The sequence below is a fragment of the Thunnus thynnus genome, chromosome 6 (genome assembly GCF_963924715.1).
Source record: "Thunnus thynnus chromosome 6, fThuThy2.1, whole genome shotgun sequence".
Lineage (NCBI taxonomy): Eukaryota > Metazoa > Chordata > Actinopteri > Scombriformes > Scombridae > Thunnus > Thunnus thynnus.
In genome coordinates, this window is record NC_089522.1 from 25,446,524 (window position 1) to 25,463,371 (window position 16,848).

General features: G+C 39.4%; 2 protein-coding genes across 4 annotated transcripts; both read left to right on the top strand.

The window, feature by feature from the left end:
* The first annotated feature begins 42 nt into the window (after positions 1-42).
* apex2 (APEX nuclease (apurinic/apyrimidinic endonuclease) 2) lies at positions 43-3,307 on the top strand. Its single transcript, XM_067592935.1, has 6 exons — positions 43-255; positions 359-442; positions 710-890; positions 1,266-1,409; positions 1,778-1,847; positions 1,990-3,307. Exons 1-6 carry the CDS (start codon positions 141-143, stop codon positions 3,142-3,144), a joined length of 1,749 nt encoding a protein of 582 aa, XP_067449036.1. The 5' UTR covers positions 43-140; the 3' UTR covers positions 3,145-3,307.
* A 921-nt stretch (positions 3,308-4,228) lies between these two features.
* LOC137184853 (sodium-coupled neutral amino acid transporter 3-like) lies at positions 4,229-16,699 on the top strand. 3 transcript variants are annotated; one of them, XM_067592942.1, is made up of 17 exons: positions 4,229-4,310; positions 5,191-5,319; positions 8,906-9,027; positions 9,157-9,241; positions 9,373-9,488; positions 10,665-10,738; positions 10,846-10,938; positions 11,075-11,159; positions 11,273-11,355; positions 11,561-11,619; positions 11,721-11,846; positions 12,103-12,182; positions 12,305-12,405; positions 12,591-12,715; positions 14,855-14,999; positions 15,119-15,222; positions 15,348-16,699. In XM_067592942.1, the coding sequence occupies exons 3-17, from the start codon at positions 8,987-8,989 to the stop codon at positions 15,450-15,452; spliced, it is 1,422 nt and encodes a 473-aa protein (XP_067449043.1). In that variant the 5' UTR covers positions 4,229-4,310; positions 5,191-5,319; positions 8,906-8,986; the 3' UTR covers positions 15,453-16,699. The 3 variants fall into 3 exon arrangements, with proteins under 3 accessions (XP_067449043.1, XP_067449044.1, XP_067449045.1); XM_067592943.1 differs by lacking the exon at positions 4,229-4,310 and having other exon boundaries at positions 5,124-5,319; XM_067592944.1 differs by lacking the exons at positions 4,229-4,310; positions 5,191-5,319 and adding an exon at positions 6,831-7,078.
* The last annotated feature ends 149 nt before the right edge of the window (positions 16,700-16,848 follow it).

Sequence of the window (16,848 nt, forward strand, 5' to 3'; positions counted from 1 at the left end):
AACATGAAATGGCAGAAAAGTGACGAAATATAAGTCGACAAATACACTTCCGCTCATGCCTTTCTTGACTTCCTTTTTACTTCCGGGCTGGCTAGTTTAACAATTGTTCAATCAATTGCTACAACATATAGTTTTGCAGAATGAAGGTCGTCACTTGGAATATAAATGGCATCAGGACGTTCAGAGGCGGAATCAAAAAGGCTCTTGATTCACTGGACGCAGATGTTATATGTGTTCAGGAGACAAAAGTGACAAGTAAGTTGGTTAGCTTAGGAGTTTGCAAAACGCGGGATGATATACAACGTGCCACTGTTATGAAAGAGATGTAATTTAAAGCCCAACTTTATCCCCCTAACAGGAGACTTGCTTGATGAAAGAACTGCAATTGTTGACGGCTACAACTCCTATTTCAGCTTCAGTCGAGGACGCAGCGGCTACTCAGGTTCATTACACTATCATAACAGTTGATCTCGTGTCTTTCAATCACGACAGAATTTTTTTTGTTTTTGAAATATCCCTCCCCACGTAAAGTCAGGGACCCCAGACAAGAAGACACCTAAAATAAACTTCACTGAATGAGCAGTGATTTTTAAGTCTAATAGAAGATCCCTGTTAATGTCACTGCCCCTTGTTACACCTGCTCTGATTGCTGCTGACACACAAGCTGCACCATGCAAACTAATTCACCTCCCATTCCTGATGTGCACAGGGGTTGCCACTTACTGTAAGGACAGTGCCACTCCATTTGCTGCCGAGGAGGGTCTCACAGGTCTGCTGACCAACCATGAGGGGGCTGTTGGATGCTACGGTGACCACACTGAGTTTTCTAGCGAGGAGCTGCAGCTTTTAGACAATGAAGGACGAGCTGTTGTCACACAGCACAGAGTCATGTAAGAAAAAATAATCTACTTTGAGGTGTCCTTGAAGGAAGCATGTTTTACTGTGTCTGTAATGAGTATTTATCTGTGTTCATGTATGGATGTCTTAGAAAAGAATTGAGCAACCATCTACGCACTGGAATATCCCTTGCAGCCTTTTCTAGCAGCTAGATTTAGATCTTCATCTGACAAGAGTCATGTAAGTCCTTGATCAAAACGTCATTGTTCATAAAGGCTACAAGAGAAATTCCAGTATGTGTGTGTACTTCATTTTGTACTTCAAGTTGTAAACTGTAGATGCCATTACCAATGTGTTTGTGCATTTTGTAAATAAGATATAAACTGTAGATGTCCGTATCTCTTATTGATTTTCTTATACCCCTACAGGTGTCAGGACAAAATGCAAACCGTTACTGTAATTAATGTATACTGTCCACGAGCTGACCCTGAAAAGCCGGAGCGAAAGCAGTTCAAACTGCAGTTCTACAAGCTGCTTCAGTGTCGGGCTGAAACAATACTAAAAGATGGGAGGTGAGAGTTGAGGCGGTTTCCACAAACTGAAAAAAAGATAGTAGTTACAGTAGGGCACAGGTGTATCCTGCTGCTTTTACCACAGATGCTATGGAACTGTTCTAATTTCTAAACAAACCAGTTCATGGCTGCATTTTTTTTTTTTAAAGCAAAACTACTCTATGTGAGCTTTTATGCATGATTCATGTCAGAAGTTAGTAAAATTCAGTGAAACTTAAAGCAGTTCACAATTTGGTGAGATTAATGGTATATAAAGAAATTCTGTATTTAGAAAGAAAATTAAACTAGACAATGTGTCATCAGAGTGTTATATTGCAGCTTTTACTCTGTTATTCCTTCTTAACTGTATTTTCTTTTCTATTTTTCAGCCATGTGATTGTTTTAGGAGATGTAAATACATCTCACCAACCAATAGACCACTGTGACCCCAGTGACATTGTAAGTAAAAGGTTGGAACACTGTCACACACACACTTCATGTTTAATATTACATTAAATGTACAGTGATAGGTTGCCAAATGTGCACAGTGTATCAGCATACACATCTTGAATAACTTCTTTTTTTGTTTCTCATTACTCAGGATGGTTTTGAGGAAAATCCTGGCAGGAAATGGCTGAATGGCTTTTTGCATGGTTGCGCACAAGAGGAAAGTAATGAGGAGGAACCTGATGAAGCATCTGAGGTAACTGATACTACCCACAGTGGAAAATTTATGGATACCTTTCGCTATTTCCACCCAACTCGCACCAACGCCTTCACGTGCTGGTCCACCCTCACTGGAGCTCGGCAGACCAACTATGGCACACGCATTGACTACATATTTGCTGACTGTCAGCTAGCCAAGGAGCAGTTTTTGGCAACGGACATCATGCCAGAGGTGGAAGGGTCAGACCACTGCCCTGTGTGGGGGCAACTGAGCTGCTCTCTCTTGCCCAGCTCCAAGCCTCCTCCCCTCTGCACACGCTACCTGCCAGAGTTTGCAGGCAAGCAGCAGAAACTCTCCCGCTTCCTTGTTAAGGTGGACCAGAAATCAATTCAGTCAGAGCCAAAGGATGCATTACCTGGATCTCAAGAAGAGGGGGAAAAAAGGGAGAATATAAACCCCTCTGGAGCTGGAAACATCTCTGGTAAAAAGCGAACATTGACAGCAGACTCTGTTGTCCCAAAGGGGAAAAAGGTTAAGACAGTAAAGACTTCTTCAAAGCCACAGGGCAGCCTCCTTTCCTTTTTCAAACCAAAGCTCACAAATGCGGTTCCCCCCACTGAAACATCTGTTAGGCAGTGTGAAAAAACACTCGACCTGGATGAAGTAACCTCATCAAACAATTCCCACAAAGGGTCCACAACTAAAGAAGATGTGTTGTCAGTCACAGGAAGGATAACTGAGGATACTGAGCTTGTTTGTGATAGTTCACCACAGCTGTGCACCAGCAGTACCACAGAGGACAATGACAAACAGATGAAGACTAAATCTGAACCTTTAACCTCTCAGACCACTGTGGGACACTTGGCTGCAAAAAAAGGGGCATCATCAGTGTTTTGGAAGTCAGTGCTTCATGGACCGCCTCCACCACCTTCCTGTAAAGTGCACGGGGAACCCTGTGTGCTCCGTACTGTAAAAAAGGAGGGGCCAAACATGGGCAAGCAGTTCTTTGTGTGTGCCCGTCCTCAGGGACATGCTTCCAACCCTGAGGCTCGGTGTAATTTCTTTGCGTGGGTTGAAAAGGGGAAATGACACGTTTACTGTAAAGACCACATGTTGTTTTTTTTCCTGACTCATCAAAAACTGTAGCACCAGCTAGTACTGTAAGAATGCTACACAAATGTGAAAAAAACTTGTTGATTATGTGGTTGTTGTTTTTTTTAGCTAAATAATAAAAAATGTTAGTTTTCTATTACTTGGGGATTGTTTTGGGAGTTTCTTGTTCCTAGAGCTGCAACAATTAGGCAATAAATAGAGGAGTTGATCAAAAAATGAATCAGCAATGATTTTTTTCCCCACAATTTTTTTCAAAATGCTCAAACATCATCTGGTTCCAGCTTCTCAAATGTAATGATATGTTGCTTCTCTCTGTTTCAAATGATTGTAAACTGATTATCTTAGAGTTTTGGACTGTTAGACAAACAATTTAAAGATCAATCAATCAATCAATCAATCTTTATTTATATAGCGCCATATCACAACAGAAGTCATCTCAAGGCACAAGATGTCAGCTTGAGGCTCTGGAAATTGTGATGGGTCCACTATTTTCTGATGTTTTCCAAACTAAATGATGAATTATTTAATCGTGAAAGTAATCAGCATATAAATTAATGATAGAAATAGGGCCGTAGTCTTCTGGTCGACTGGTCGATTAGTTGGTCGATAAGCTTTCGTCCGACCATAGGTTGAATAATTGCCTTGTTACTTTCAGAAAGAGAAAAGTGCTACATCAATAGAGTTCCGGGATTAATCCATTATTTCTTGCGGCGGGAGGGACAGACTAACAAATTACCTGAAAACGTGTATTCAAAACACCCTCGTTGTTTTCACAACGTTGAACTCGCCCAACCTAATGGAGACTGCTAGGTCTAACTGTACCCAACGTTTACTGAGCGTTTAATGAATCATTGTTTCTCCTATAATGATAACAACAAGAACTTCCGCCAGGCCAAAAAAATATTTTTTTAATGTCAAAAATAACGCCAAATATCCATTCATTCGGAAATCAAAAGTGTTTGGGAGTATCTGCGCAGTGCTGTTCCGGTACGTGAGTCTACCTCTGTGTCGTTGCCTGGGAAACTATTGGTAGCGTAACTCCGCCAAGGAATACGGCATTGCGTAGTATGTTTGCGTAGCGAGCGGGAAAAACTGAGCGGCAGGAAAGGTTAGGAAAGGATGTGAGCGGAGCAGTGGAAAAGGTTAGCAGTAAGTTGTCTGGCAGTAAATGTACAACACAGACTCCAGTGAACAGTCAATAAATGCTAAAAAAGTCTGTTGTTTCCCCAAGTGCTGGAAAAGTGAAGGGGGATAGCTCCAAAGTTAGCAACAATGGGTTAGCCTGTGCACTCTGTCCCTTTATTACCCCCCCCCCTCCTCCCCGCGGCTAATCGATTAGTTGAAGATATATGATAATTGGTTCAACTCTTCTTGCCCTCATTTTATGATGCTGTATAGAGTATGAAATTGGTCTGTGTAAGAGTGGTTGGGTCAAAGTACCTCATATCATATGGCTTCTGATGGCCTCATATGTCAGTTATTTTGTGATCTTTATTAAGGATTGCAGATTGAGTATTTAATATTCTCATATGGATGCTGTTGTTGGTCTATTTGTGTGATTTACCTTAATAACCAGCAATCTAGATTGTGTCCAGTAGATGGCAATGGTACTGTAACGTTAGTGTATGATGACAGAAAACTGAAGCTCAGAGGAGAAATGGAAAGTAACTTTTCACAGAATTTTATTGACACTACTAACTGCACACCCACAGTTTAACCACTGCCATGTCAGCCAGTAAGCAGAGTATTCTAATGAGAATTTAGATTTCATGTCTCAGCTTTAGGCCTATATTAGAAAGACTTCTTGAATATTTCAGAGTTCTCCTGCTGTGAAAAATGTGTATGTGTATGAAAGGTATGTAAAAGTAGATTACAGTATTTCATAAAGCAACAGAGCACCACATGTGGCCTGATCAGTGTGCTGGAACTGGGAGTGGCTAGGCTTGTGACATGGCAGGAAATTTCTTAACGCGCGCAATTACTACCTCCCTCCTTCCCCCATTTTCCTCTCTCTTTTTACAGCTGCAGAGAACGTCATGGCACTGTGAAGAGCAGATTTTTGTGAAGTGATCCAGCCAACCAGTTTTAACTTATACACTGTTACGTCTGTCTAAACTGAAGACATCCCTCTGTCTGACTGTTACTGGAGAGGTGAGTACCAGACGAAGGCTTCCAGGCCAGCACTCTGCAGCTGCCAGAACACAATTTCCCATTCATACACAAGTAACAATAGCGAAAAAAATTGTTATTATTAGCTCCACTGATAAAGCACTGTGTATTTACAGTAAAACTAAGGATAACACTCTTTCAGCAAGGTTCTACTTTAACCATTCAGCTGAGGATATACTAATGCTCTCATTCGCAGTTTTTTTGTGACATGCTGGCAGTATGCACAGCACAGAGGTGGGATTTTAAATGACTCACTAAAATGGGATGAAGATCTTGGCTCTGAATGCTGGCATGACTGTTAGATATAAAAATTACATTAAATGTTTGATCCATGGTTTTACTGGTACAAAATGTGTCCTGATCAACTGTGTTTTACACAAATATGTCATTCCACAGAAAGTTAGTTCGTTGATTTGTCCTGGAATGACTTTCTAGGTCATTTAAGGTGAATGAGGGGACCATCATCTTTTCATTATTTAAATTCACTCAATCTGTACAGACCTTAATCTTCACATCTTGAGTGTAAACTGCTCCAGATAGCCTGACCTTGACAAAATTATTGAAGTGTGGAAGTGATGTTTTGTTTTTTCTTATATCGTGATGTCCCGTTTTCTGAAATTGAACCCTAGAAATTCTTTACAAGGTATGAAAACAATCTGTCATCTTTGTGTGCTCCCGCTAGATGAGATCTTTTTTTAACAGAAAGACACGTTTACCCATGAAGGATTTGTGTCATGTTGAGATAAAGAGAATATGGGTGTTTCTTGGGTGTGCGGGCAAAGCCCATATCGCAGTTGGCTGAACTTTATCAGTCAACGGAAATGTCCCTGAGAAGTGGATAACATTTTGAGTTTTGACAGAATCTCCGCATCACAGATCACAGAATCTCCTTATCTGATATATACATATGGAGATGTAATCTGGGTTTTCTATATTTATCAAGTGAAAAAAAAGCTGCTGGAAGTTTGATAGAGCATTTACAGGAGCTTTCTATATGTGTTATGTTGCATGACTTGTTCATTTCTCCTCCTCTCATGTCAGTCCAGGTCTTACTGTTTGTTTGGGATCAAGCACATGATAACTTGCAAACATGCACAATGTTTCCACTCTTAAGCACAATCACATGTGGGCTATCTTAAAAAAGCACTTATCTCCTAAGCTAATTAACATCACTGTGACTTCCAGCAGGATGCAAACTGTCTGCGAGTATCCGCCCCAAGCTGTGACAAAGCCCACCTCAGGTGACACCCACTGCGCCCCTCCTCTCTACTTGCATAGACTGTAATGACATGGTAATTATTCTCTAGTATGAACACCAAAAGAAAGACCCTGTTGAATTGATGGGCTCCTGGGTTTACCTGTAGCCCTGAACTGCAGACTGTCCCTGAAAACTTCAAGCAATTCCTCTTTTTTGTTTAGTCATTAGTTTTGACACCTTTTGAGTGCAGACACAGGATGAGTGAATCCTTGCAGTCTCTTTGCATTGGACACTACCTGTGGCTGGTATAACAAAGGGTTAAGTGTGGGTGTTCCCATTTCCCGCTCACTCCCTCCCAGCCTCTAATCTCTCTCACTCTCTCCTCTCTTCACTACCAAGGAGCTTTGGAGAGCCTCCTAAGAACTAAGCTATATATAAACATTGGAAGAGTCAGAAAATTGAAATTTAACTTGTGCAAGGATTTATTGTGTCAATATTCAAGACGTTTCTCTGTGAAAACTAGCCTTGTTCTTGTCCACAAAGGTAAGTTCTTTAAAATGTGTGTGTGTGTCCTTGTGTTTTAGATGTTGAGGAAGAGAGGGGAAGGGCTAACTGTCAATAGTGACCTGGTCTTGCGTCAGACAAGAGCCATGTGGTACACACTGCTGGATAGTAAAGCTATTGTGATATCTACCGTTAGTTTACCTTAACATGTGTTGTTCATTTAAAATATAATTATAGATTATTTAATGTATTATACAAATACATTTTCTAATTACACCATATGGCACACTTTTTAAAGGGCATTAGGGCTGCTTGTTGGGAAACATATAAATAGATGGAAAGTACAGGGGTATTTTTTTTTTTTTCCTTTTTATTACTTTTTTACTCTATTTTCACTGTTTGTAGCAGCTGCTAGCTGTCTTGGCTGATGAAATTTGTAACATGAGCTTCTAGTTAACCAGGTTTGTCTAGTTACTTCATTACCCATCACCATTAAAATGCAAAGCATGGCCAAGTTGTAAAATCTGTGAGAGTGGTATCAATCCACTAAAACTGTCTTTTTGTGAAATCTGAAAGTATTCCTGACATTTAGTCAATGCTTTTTTGGTTGTGTGTGTTGGCTACAGGCCATGGGAAAGTTGTCGGGTATGTAGCTAAAGAAAGTTACTCAAACCAAACTTGACCTGAGGCCAGTATGCAGGGAAAAGGCTACTCTGTATTTAGACTAAATAGCACCATTTACACAGGAATCCTTTGTTTATATCTGTGGCACAGTGCTATCAACCACCAAGTTGTATGGATCTTTGTACGTCAGCAAGCCTGTTCAGTGATGAGCGTAGGAAATTCTGGTTTTGTGTGAAACTCCTTTGGAATGACACAATGTAGTGTGAATGTGTCCTTAGGGGTCAGATGTGAAAATCCTGAGGGCAGTATGGCCCACAGAGAAGGCAAGTATCCCATGACCCCGTGGCAAGAGCACAGACCTACGCTCATTCCCAGAGCCCGTCCATGCCAGCTTTGTGTGGCCCGCAGCAGATTAGAGCAACATAAGTCCTCTGACAACATTTGTTATTTAAAGCCTTTCATGTCACACAAGCTTTAAATGGACTTCATCCCAAGCATAAGTTTCCCTTTTTGCTGGAATCGTATTTTGCGAACCATCACAGTAATCTGGATGTTTTCTGTCCTCATATCTGAAGTAGGGAGTAAACCTCCAAAATAATGTTTTGTCAAAGGATTACTACATTGCCAAAAGAAAAAAAGAAACATTCTTGTTGGCCTTGGCAAGTAGAAAAATTACAGAGTATGCGTCTCAAGACTTTATAAATAGGGCTGTCCTTTTCAAGCCGCATAGCATTTTCGTTTCCATTAGTCATATTCAGTGTTCCTGGAGTGCCGTGGCTTCGTTCTGTTTAAGTACAGGTAGCTAGTGTTTGACATCTGTCTGACAGTGTAAATTTATTCTATAGTCATTATAATATAGACCAGAGCCAAAGCCTTACATCCATCTCATAAAGCATTACATACATACGTCACAATTCTTCTACGACTTCTGGGAAAAGCCATTCTGAGATCTTGTCTGAATGTTAACAAGTTAAGACAAGATCTCGGAAAAGGTGATGCATACTGAAACAACATAAAAAAGCGTTAAAGACTGAGGTCAGCCTGCTTGCAATTTTCTTCACAAATAATGGAAGATTGGCAAGATAAGTGCATGAGGTGTGTTGGAATGTAGTGTATGTGGTGTAAAAACAATCCCAGTTGACATCATACCTCCTCCATGTATACATAATGGCGACATTTGTGGGAGAGTTTCATGAGTAAGTAAGTATAATAAATTAAACACATGTTTTTCTCCACTTCCAGCGAGGTGAAAGTTTGAAGAGGAATTCAGCCCAGCAAAAGTAGATCTTCAAAGTCTCTAAAGTCATAACTCAAGTAACCAGAATGGAGCTTCAAAAGATGAATGGACATAGCAGGGAAGAGGGGTAAGACTCACAGATGAACAGTTATTACAGATGGGTATATCATATCACAACAAAAGCATTAAAAGTTCAACTCAAAGTCGATCATGTGTTTTTTTCCAAGTTCTAACCAAAGATTGTTTTTCATTGTAGCTTCGATGGGCTGGATGCCCTGGCTGAACAAGAGGAGTTTCTCCCACATAAACCTGGTGTCAAGAAAGAAATGCACTTCACAGATGTAAGTGCTTTTACTCAGTCATATGTTAGAAAATGCAGATTGATTTTCCCGGAGTAAAATGAGATTTCGTATCTGTTGATGTGTTTTTTTTTTTTGCTCATGAATTGATTTTTCTCGAACGTCCTCCGCAGTTCGAGGGGAAAACTTCATTTGGAATGTCCATCTTTAATCTCAGCAATGCCATAATGGGCAGTGGAATTTTGGGACTGGCTTTTGCGATGGCCAACACCGGAATCATTCTTTTTCTGTGAGTATGGAAGCCAAACACGCAGTTGCGATTTTGGCTTAACTTTCCTTTCTTGCCGTGTTTGTCAGTGCGCGTGTTTGTCTCTACCTGTACAGGTGTATGTATTTGTTTACAGCACTGTGTCCCCTTTAATATTGTCCCCTCTTTTACAAAGGGGGCACTATTCATTCTGGCTTCTTGTGATTTATATTCAGTATTTGTGTAAAGGCAAATATGCACATTCCTCAAGGTTACAAGAATAGAGTTGGGCTGTTTGTCTTGTGTGTGTTTTGACTTTAAAAGTTGTATACCAACCCCTTCATTAAGGGGCTATTTTAGGTAGGAAATTTGGTTCAAGGTTTATATTAGAATTAGATTAGATTAAAGTTTGTCAGTGTATACAGATTGGATGTAGTCAATGGAGGGTCCTTATAAGGCTAGAAGTAGGGCCACACGGGTGTGTGTGTGTGTGTATCATCTAGCTGTCTGTGTTTATTTGTGTTTGCACAGGTATGTGTGTTGGCAGGGAGAGGGACTCTGTATTTGAGTATGTGTGTATTTCCGTCTGTCTACCTGTGCGAGTTGTAGGTGTACACAACAGTATGGAGCCTGATCTGTCAGAATGTACATTAGAGCTCATACACACGCAGCTTCCCTAAATCAGATTTGAGTGGTTAAATATAGCTCGTAGTGATCAGATCCAAGACATGCCTGCCTGGATCAGTCCTGCACTATGTGGCGGGGGTGGGGGGGGTGGTGGAAGCCAGTCGCGCAAAGCTGAGCTCTCTTGTTTGGTAGGGGGAAAAGACAATGAGACAGATAATCACAAGAATTGCTTAACAACAGAATTAAGTTCCTAAAAATAATTTTATTTCTGTTTTTGTTTCTGTTCTGTATTACAAATCACAATTTGCCTCAGGACATTACAAACTGTACAGCAAAACAACATCCCCTATTCTTAGACTGTCCATTCAAATAAGGACAAAAACTCCCTTAAAAAACACTTAAACAGGGAGAAAATTGAGAAACCTCAGGAAGAGCAACAGAGGAGAAATCACACGACATTATATAATGATCACTGTTTTAACTTTTAAAACAATAATGTCCAGATTTGTGAGCCCATTAATATATTTTTGTCATGTACCTTTTACAGACGAAGTACATCTCCTAACAGATCTCCATTGTTCTGTGTTTCAGAATCCTGTTATTGAGCATTGCTATTCTGTCTGCGTATTCAATTCACCTCCTGCTGAAAAGTGCTGGAGTTGTCGGTAAGGCAGAGCCATAATCAGCACATATAATTTACCATATAAAGCCACGTAGTCATTTCTGTATTCATAACTTATTACAATCATATATAATGTTTGTGTGTTTTCAGGCATCCGGGCATACGAGCAGCTTGGGAATCGGGCTTTTGGTCCCCCAGGAAAAATGCTGGCCGGCTGCATCATAACAATACACAACATTGGAGGTACTTTCAGGCCATTTTCAACCTTTTTTTGCTTAATTTAACAGCCGTCGGCAGACAGTGGAAGCATATCTAATCAGATAAGATTGAACACATAAATAAATAGCATAAGATAAGATTGTTTTCACTTCCTTTTTAGCAATGTCCAGCTACCTCTTCATCGTCAAGTCTGAGCTACCATTGGTTATTCGAGCTTTCCTTCATAGTGAAAACACACACACAGGGTGAGTGTCAAAGTGATATTCTGGCTTTGATCCATGTGTAGTTCAGTAGTTTCATTTTTTTGTTAAGTGGTGTACTGACTTTTTTTTCATCTGTTTGTCTGGCCATCTCTTAGAGAGTGGTTCTTGAATGGAAACTACTTGATCATCATCGTTAGCGTTCTCATCATCCTTCCTCTTGCACTCATGAAAGAACTTGGTATGTTTTTCACTCTGTCATCACAGTTTCATTTTTTATATTCCTCATACTCTGTACATGTACATCATGTCCACTACCTGTTTTTGTTGTGTTTACTTTCATGTCTAAAATTGAAACATGATCACTTTCAGAATCTGTTTTCTGTCTGTGACATAAATAATGACATAAATTTATTCTGCAACATCTTGTGCTCATTGCACTCCAGGTTACCTGGGCTATACGAGTGGCTTCTCCCTCTCCTGCATGCTGTTTTTCCTCATTTCGGTGAGTCTATACTCTTGAGCCAACACAGATACGTGCAATATCATCAACTGGTCCTCCATTAAATATTTATCTTTGATTAACCAATGGGTGTGTCTCCCCAGGTTATATACAAGAAATTCAACATCGAGTGTCCACTGAAAAACCATGACGTAACTCTTATTGACAACTACACTGGCATTAATAGTACGGACTTCTGTGAGGCCAAGCTATTCACCACGAACTCAGAGGTTAGAGGAAAAACATTTTTTTGCTTCTCGTTCCCTGAATTGTCAGCTATGTTTTTATTTCTTGGTTAGCAGAGCAGATTCACAGCCACATGTTCTGCACTAGAGCGTGATATGTCAACAGCATTAAAGTGTGTTATGTCAACAGAAACGTTGGGTATAAAACAAGCATTTAATTGATGGATGTAAAATGCTGTGCAGTCTTCTTTAAACAGCGAGTTGTGGGTTACTCATTGACCTTTGGATGTTTGGCTTTTAGACAGCGTACACCATCCCAATTCTGGCCTTCGCTTTCGTCTGCCACCCTGAAGTGCTACCAATCTACACTGAGCTACGAGAGTAAGTGAGAATGTCATAATCCGTTTCACAAAAATCCAAACGTGGTTTTTTTTACTTAAACACACAGAGCTGCTGAAAGTTATTTTAAAATTAATGTTGTTTTCTGTTTGTTTTTAACCCAGTGCCACCAAGAAACGCATGCAGGCTGTTGCCAACATCTCCATCTTGGCCATGTTTGTCATGTACCTGCTAACTGCTCTTTTTGGTTACCTCACCTTTTATGGTAAGATACACTGAACTCCTGAGAATAAAGGTCACCTTGTTCCTATTTTTTGAATCACAAGATGTGAAATGAATGACCCACTTGTTCTCACCTCACATTAGTCATGGCACATATTTTGCAGTGTTACAAATGAAGGACTAGACCATGCAAGATATGTAAGGGGGTGTGTGGTTTTCTGTGGGTAGGTGCTGTGGAGTCCGAGCTGTTACACACCTACAGTAGAGAGGGCCCCTCGGATGTGCTGATCCTCTGTGTGCGTCTGGCTGTGCTGATGGCTGTCACTCTGACCGTCCCTGTGGTTCTCTTCCCGGTAAGACATCTATCCTGTTAGTTTAGTGTGAATATTTAGATCAACCACAGCACCAGTAATAGAAATAGTTCTTATACTTTCCTTAAATATCTAACACTTTCCACACATTAAAATAAACACAGTTTACATAAAAAACAAAAGTAGGTACAGATAAATTAAATACAATTTACACACACAAGAGATGAAAAGAATATAGAGCTGAAACTATTAGTTGAATAATCAATTAAATACACAGGAAATTAATTGGCAACTATTTAGATTATTAGTTAATTGTTTAAGTTATGTTTTTAAGCCAAAATGGAAGAAAAAATCACTGCATTCAGGTTCTCAAATGTGAATATTTTCAAATTTCCTTGTCTTCTGTGTAAACTAAATATCTTTGGGTTTTAGACAGTTGATTGGACAAAACAAGACATTGTGAGGATGTCACCTTTGGCTCTGTGGACTGATTTTTTTTGCTATTTGCTGACATTCTTTTGACCAATCAATTAATCAAGAAAACAAAAATAATACTTGCACCCCTAAAAGCAAACATGAACATATTAACTTTTCAAAAAACACATTCCAAGAATATATAAAAGTAAAAACAGTATGTAAAAGAACCTTGACATCACCACATTAAAGTGACACCTCTTCTAACAAATAGTTATCTAAAGAAAAGGTCTTACCTAAGAAAAAGTTTTATAGGATAAACTGTAGTCAGTAATTATTTTTAAAAAATGAGATAACCATACATTAACGATTCAAATTCAAAGTGTACACTATTGTCATCTGTGTAGCAATTCAAATCAACATTATGATGGTAGCGAGTGGTAAAGACTTAAGGTTATTGGACTCAGAATCGAGCCACGGGGCACTCCACATGCAACATTTTTTCCAGGTTGCTACAATAAAAGTCTTAATTGAGGGATAGGCCTGAAACCAGTTTAATACTTTTGACATACATTTTTTCATTCAGCGACATAAACGAGATACTTAGTGACATAGAGGTAGCTACGTATAGCAATAGCCCGAGGTCTCTTACTTCACTTTCTTACAGTGTCGTCCAGGCAGATCTTGAACTCACTACCTGCACATTGCAAGTCCAGAACATGGCTAATGCAGCCTCTACACCACATAATATATGTTTTCAAATTAGTCTTTTTTCCATCGAAGCATTGAAACTGCTTTACAGTTTTAGTGCTGTGTCTGCCAGAGTGAAACCTCCAGCTGTTTCTGTTTCAGTAGTGTGCTGACTGTATCGAGATTTTTAAGCATTCGCCATCAAACTTCTGAATTATCTATAGATGATAAAAATTACCAGAGGTGTCGTTTCAAGATTACATCAGTTTTTAAACATTCACTTTCAAGCAATTATTGAGAACACACAACAAACACATACTGTGGTTATTAGACTTTTACAGGGTAAATTAAAAGAGTAATTTCCGCTTACTTGTTTCCTTCCAGAGTTAGATGAGAAGATTGATACCACTCCCATATCTGTTCGTTTAATATGAAGCTGTAGCCATGAGACTGTTAGCTTAGCTTAACATTAATACTGGAAATATGGGGAGACAGCTAGCCTGGCTCTGTCCAAAGGTTAAAAGATCTGTCTATCAGCATCTCTAAAGTCAACTACTTAACACATTATATCTCATTTGTTTGTAAAAATGTGGAGTTGCAGTTTTAGGGGGGTATTTTCATGTGCCAGACTATTTTTAGGCCCTGAGCAAGGAATTCCTGTATTCTCCACAGGTTGCCTGTGGTGAGCCTTAAAGTGTTGGTAGGCAGATTTTTTTAACCCATGAGGAGCCAGCGAGCTGTTTCCAGTCTTTATGCTAAGCTAAGCTAACCAGCTGCTGGTTCATATTAAACAGACAGATATGAGAGTTGACCTTCTTATCCAAAAAACCCCCAGAAATGCCCCAAAATGTCAAAATGACAGAAAATAACTGCTAAAATGTTAGCTTGTTGATATAGAGTTGTGTTGACATGTATAGAAGCTGATGCTACACATGGCTTTATCCAACAGCATTTCTGTGATATTTTACTGTTCACTCTTACCTGTGGTGATTAAAGAAAATCTGCCATTACTTTTCTATAGTTTCGCTTATGTATCCTGATGCTATAGATAAAAACATTCCTCCCTTCTTTCTGCAGATCCGCAGGGCCGTGCTCCAGATCATATTCCCTGAGAAGCCTTTCCACTGGGCCAGACACATCGCCATTGCATTTTGTCTCATCTTCTTGGTCAACCTTCTTGTTATCTTCGTGCCCTCCATTCGTGACATTTTTGGCCTCATTGGTATGTGTACACAAGACTGTCTGGTCTGGGCTTCCCTGCACTATGTCATCTGTGTGTAATCACTTACTGTGTACAACCCTCATAAACTCAACTCTGTCCTCCTCCTCCTTCATCTGCAGGAGCCACATCTGCTCCAAGCCTCATCTTTATCCTACCTGGAATCTTCTACATCCGGATTGTTCCTGAGGACCAGGAGCCTTTGATGTCCAGATCTAAGATTCAGGTACTACTCAGTTCCTTCGGTCAGAAAGAATCATAAAAATACTATGAATTTATCTTGGAGATTTAACATCAATGTACTTTTATTTGTTGTTGATACAGATGTTTTCTCTCATTCCTTTCCTATAGGCCGCGGTCTTTGCTGCAGTGGGATTCATCTTCATGATTATGAGTTTGTCATTTATCATCATTGACTGGGTGACTGGAGAGTCTAAAAGTCGAGGCGGTCACTAGTTGTTGTGACAGAAAAAAGGTATTACGAACAGAAAGCCAACCAAAGCTCTCCCTTTCATTAAATTACCCCTGATCTGCCGAATTCTCAACCAAAGCCAGACAGGAACGTTCGGCTGCATAAGACGAAGGATATGTGAAGAACCTTCGCCTACATAAAAAAAAGAAGAAAAAAAAAAAGAAAGTATTTTGACATGTGATGGGGGAAACAAAAGATCCTGTAACGGAGGCGAGAATACAGATGCATGACAAAACAAAGCATTGTGTTCTGATGGCCCCCAGTGAGGATGTTGTTTGACGGCATGTGTAGAAATGGATGAATGGCAACAGCATGACTCAAATGGAAATCCCATTTTAGAGTATCAATGTGTACAGTTCCATGGAATAGCTCAGTCACTGCCAAAATCAACTATCTACTTCCCTACCATCTTAGATTTTACAGGACGTAAATTCTACATTGTCATAAGACAATCATTTCATTTTCCCGGGAGTTTGCTTTATATTATACCAAATAAGACATTTCAGTTTGTTCATTCATCAGTTTTTATTTCATTGTGCATTAAAGACAAATCTGCTGGTACAGTGTTATCCAAATTACTCTGAACTTCTCAGATTCAGCTAAATATGACCAGCCAGGATTAGTCTGCAGTACCACATCAACCATTCCAATCTGTCAAAATGCAATTTTTGATGACTTTTACATGGATTAATGAGATATTTTATTAATGTATTCCGACACTTAGCATGACTATTGTGAAGGTGATCATCTTCAAAGAGTCTGAGGTGACCTTTTATAAATGATGCAACAGATACAGTGCAATTTGTGGGGTTTTGCTGCTATTCATGAAGGTCAACAGATGATTACTGACAATCAGGAAGGTGGTTTGTACAATTTTTAAGTGTTTGTTTATCGTTCGTTGTTGCAAACCAAAGAATATAATTAACGTGTCACATAAAGATAGGAAATAACACATATATTCAGCAAAGACCAACCAAATTGTGCTTGAAAAATGATAAGTGTTAAAAATGCTTTGTGTGTGTTTAGCAGTCCCATAAACTGTGCAGTAAGGCAAATAATGATCTATGGATTTTAAGTTAAAATGAATGGAGTCTCTTCTCTGTTTTTTTTTTTTGTTGTTTTTTTTTTTTTTTGTTTAAAATTTGACTAAAATACTTTGTTATTCATCCTGTACATTTTTAAATTAATTTGAATGTTGTTATCTGTCAATAAAATATGTCTTTCATTTGTATATCTGTTTTGAGTTGATTATTCATCTACATAATGTGTTAAGCGCACTAAGAAGTTATCTGTATCGCTGTTAAAATGAATGCACCCACACATGAGAAATGCAATAGTGCACTGCCTCCCTCTGAAAATGGAAGTAACACTGCGTCTGAG

Excerpts from the sequence above, each read along its gene's own strand:
- LOC137184853 (XM_067592942.1), top strand. The coding sequence starts at position 8,987 with ATGGAGCTTCAAAAGATGAATGGACATAGCAGGGAAGAGGG. Across the intron at positions 10,939-11,074 it reads AACAATACACAACATTGGAG|CAATGTCCAGCTACCTCTTC; the intron begins GTACTTTCAGGC and ends CTTCCTTTTTAG. Across the intron at positions 11,160-11,272 it reads AGTGAAAACACACACACAGG|AGAGTGGTTCTTGAATGGAA; the intron begins GTGAGTGTCAAA and ends GCCATCTCTTAG.
- apex2 (XM_067592935.1), top strand. The coding sequence starts at position 141 with ATGAAGGTCGTCACTTGGAATATAAATGGCATCAGGACGTTCAGAGGC. Across the intron at positions 256-358 it reads TCAGGAGACAAAAGTGACAA|GAGACTTGCTTGATGAAAGA; the intron begins GTAAGTTGGTTA and ends TCCCCCTAACAG. Across the intron at positions 443-709 it reads AGGACGCAGCGGCTACTCAG|GGGTTGCCACTTACTGTAAG; the intron begins GTTCATTACACT and ends TGATGTGCACAG.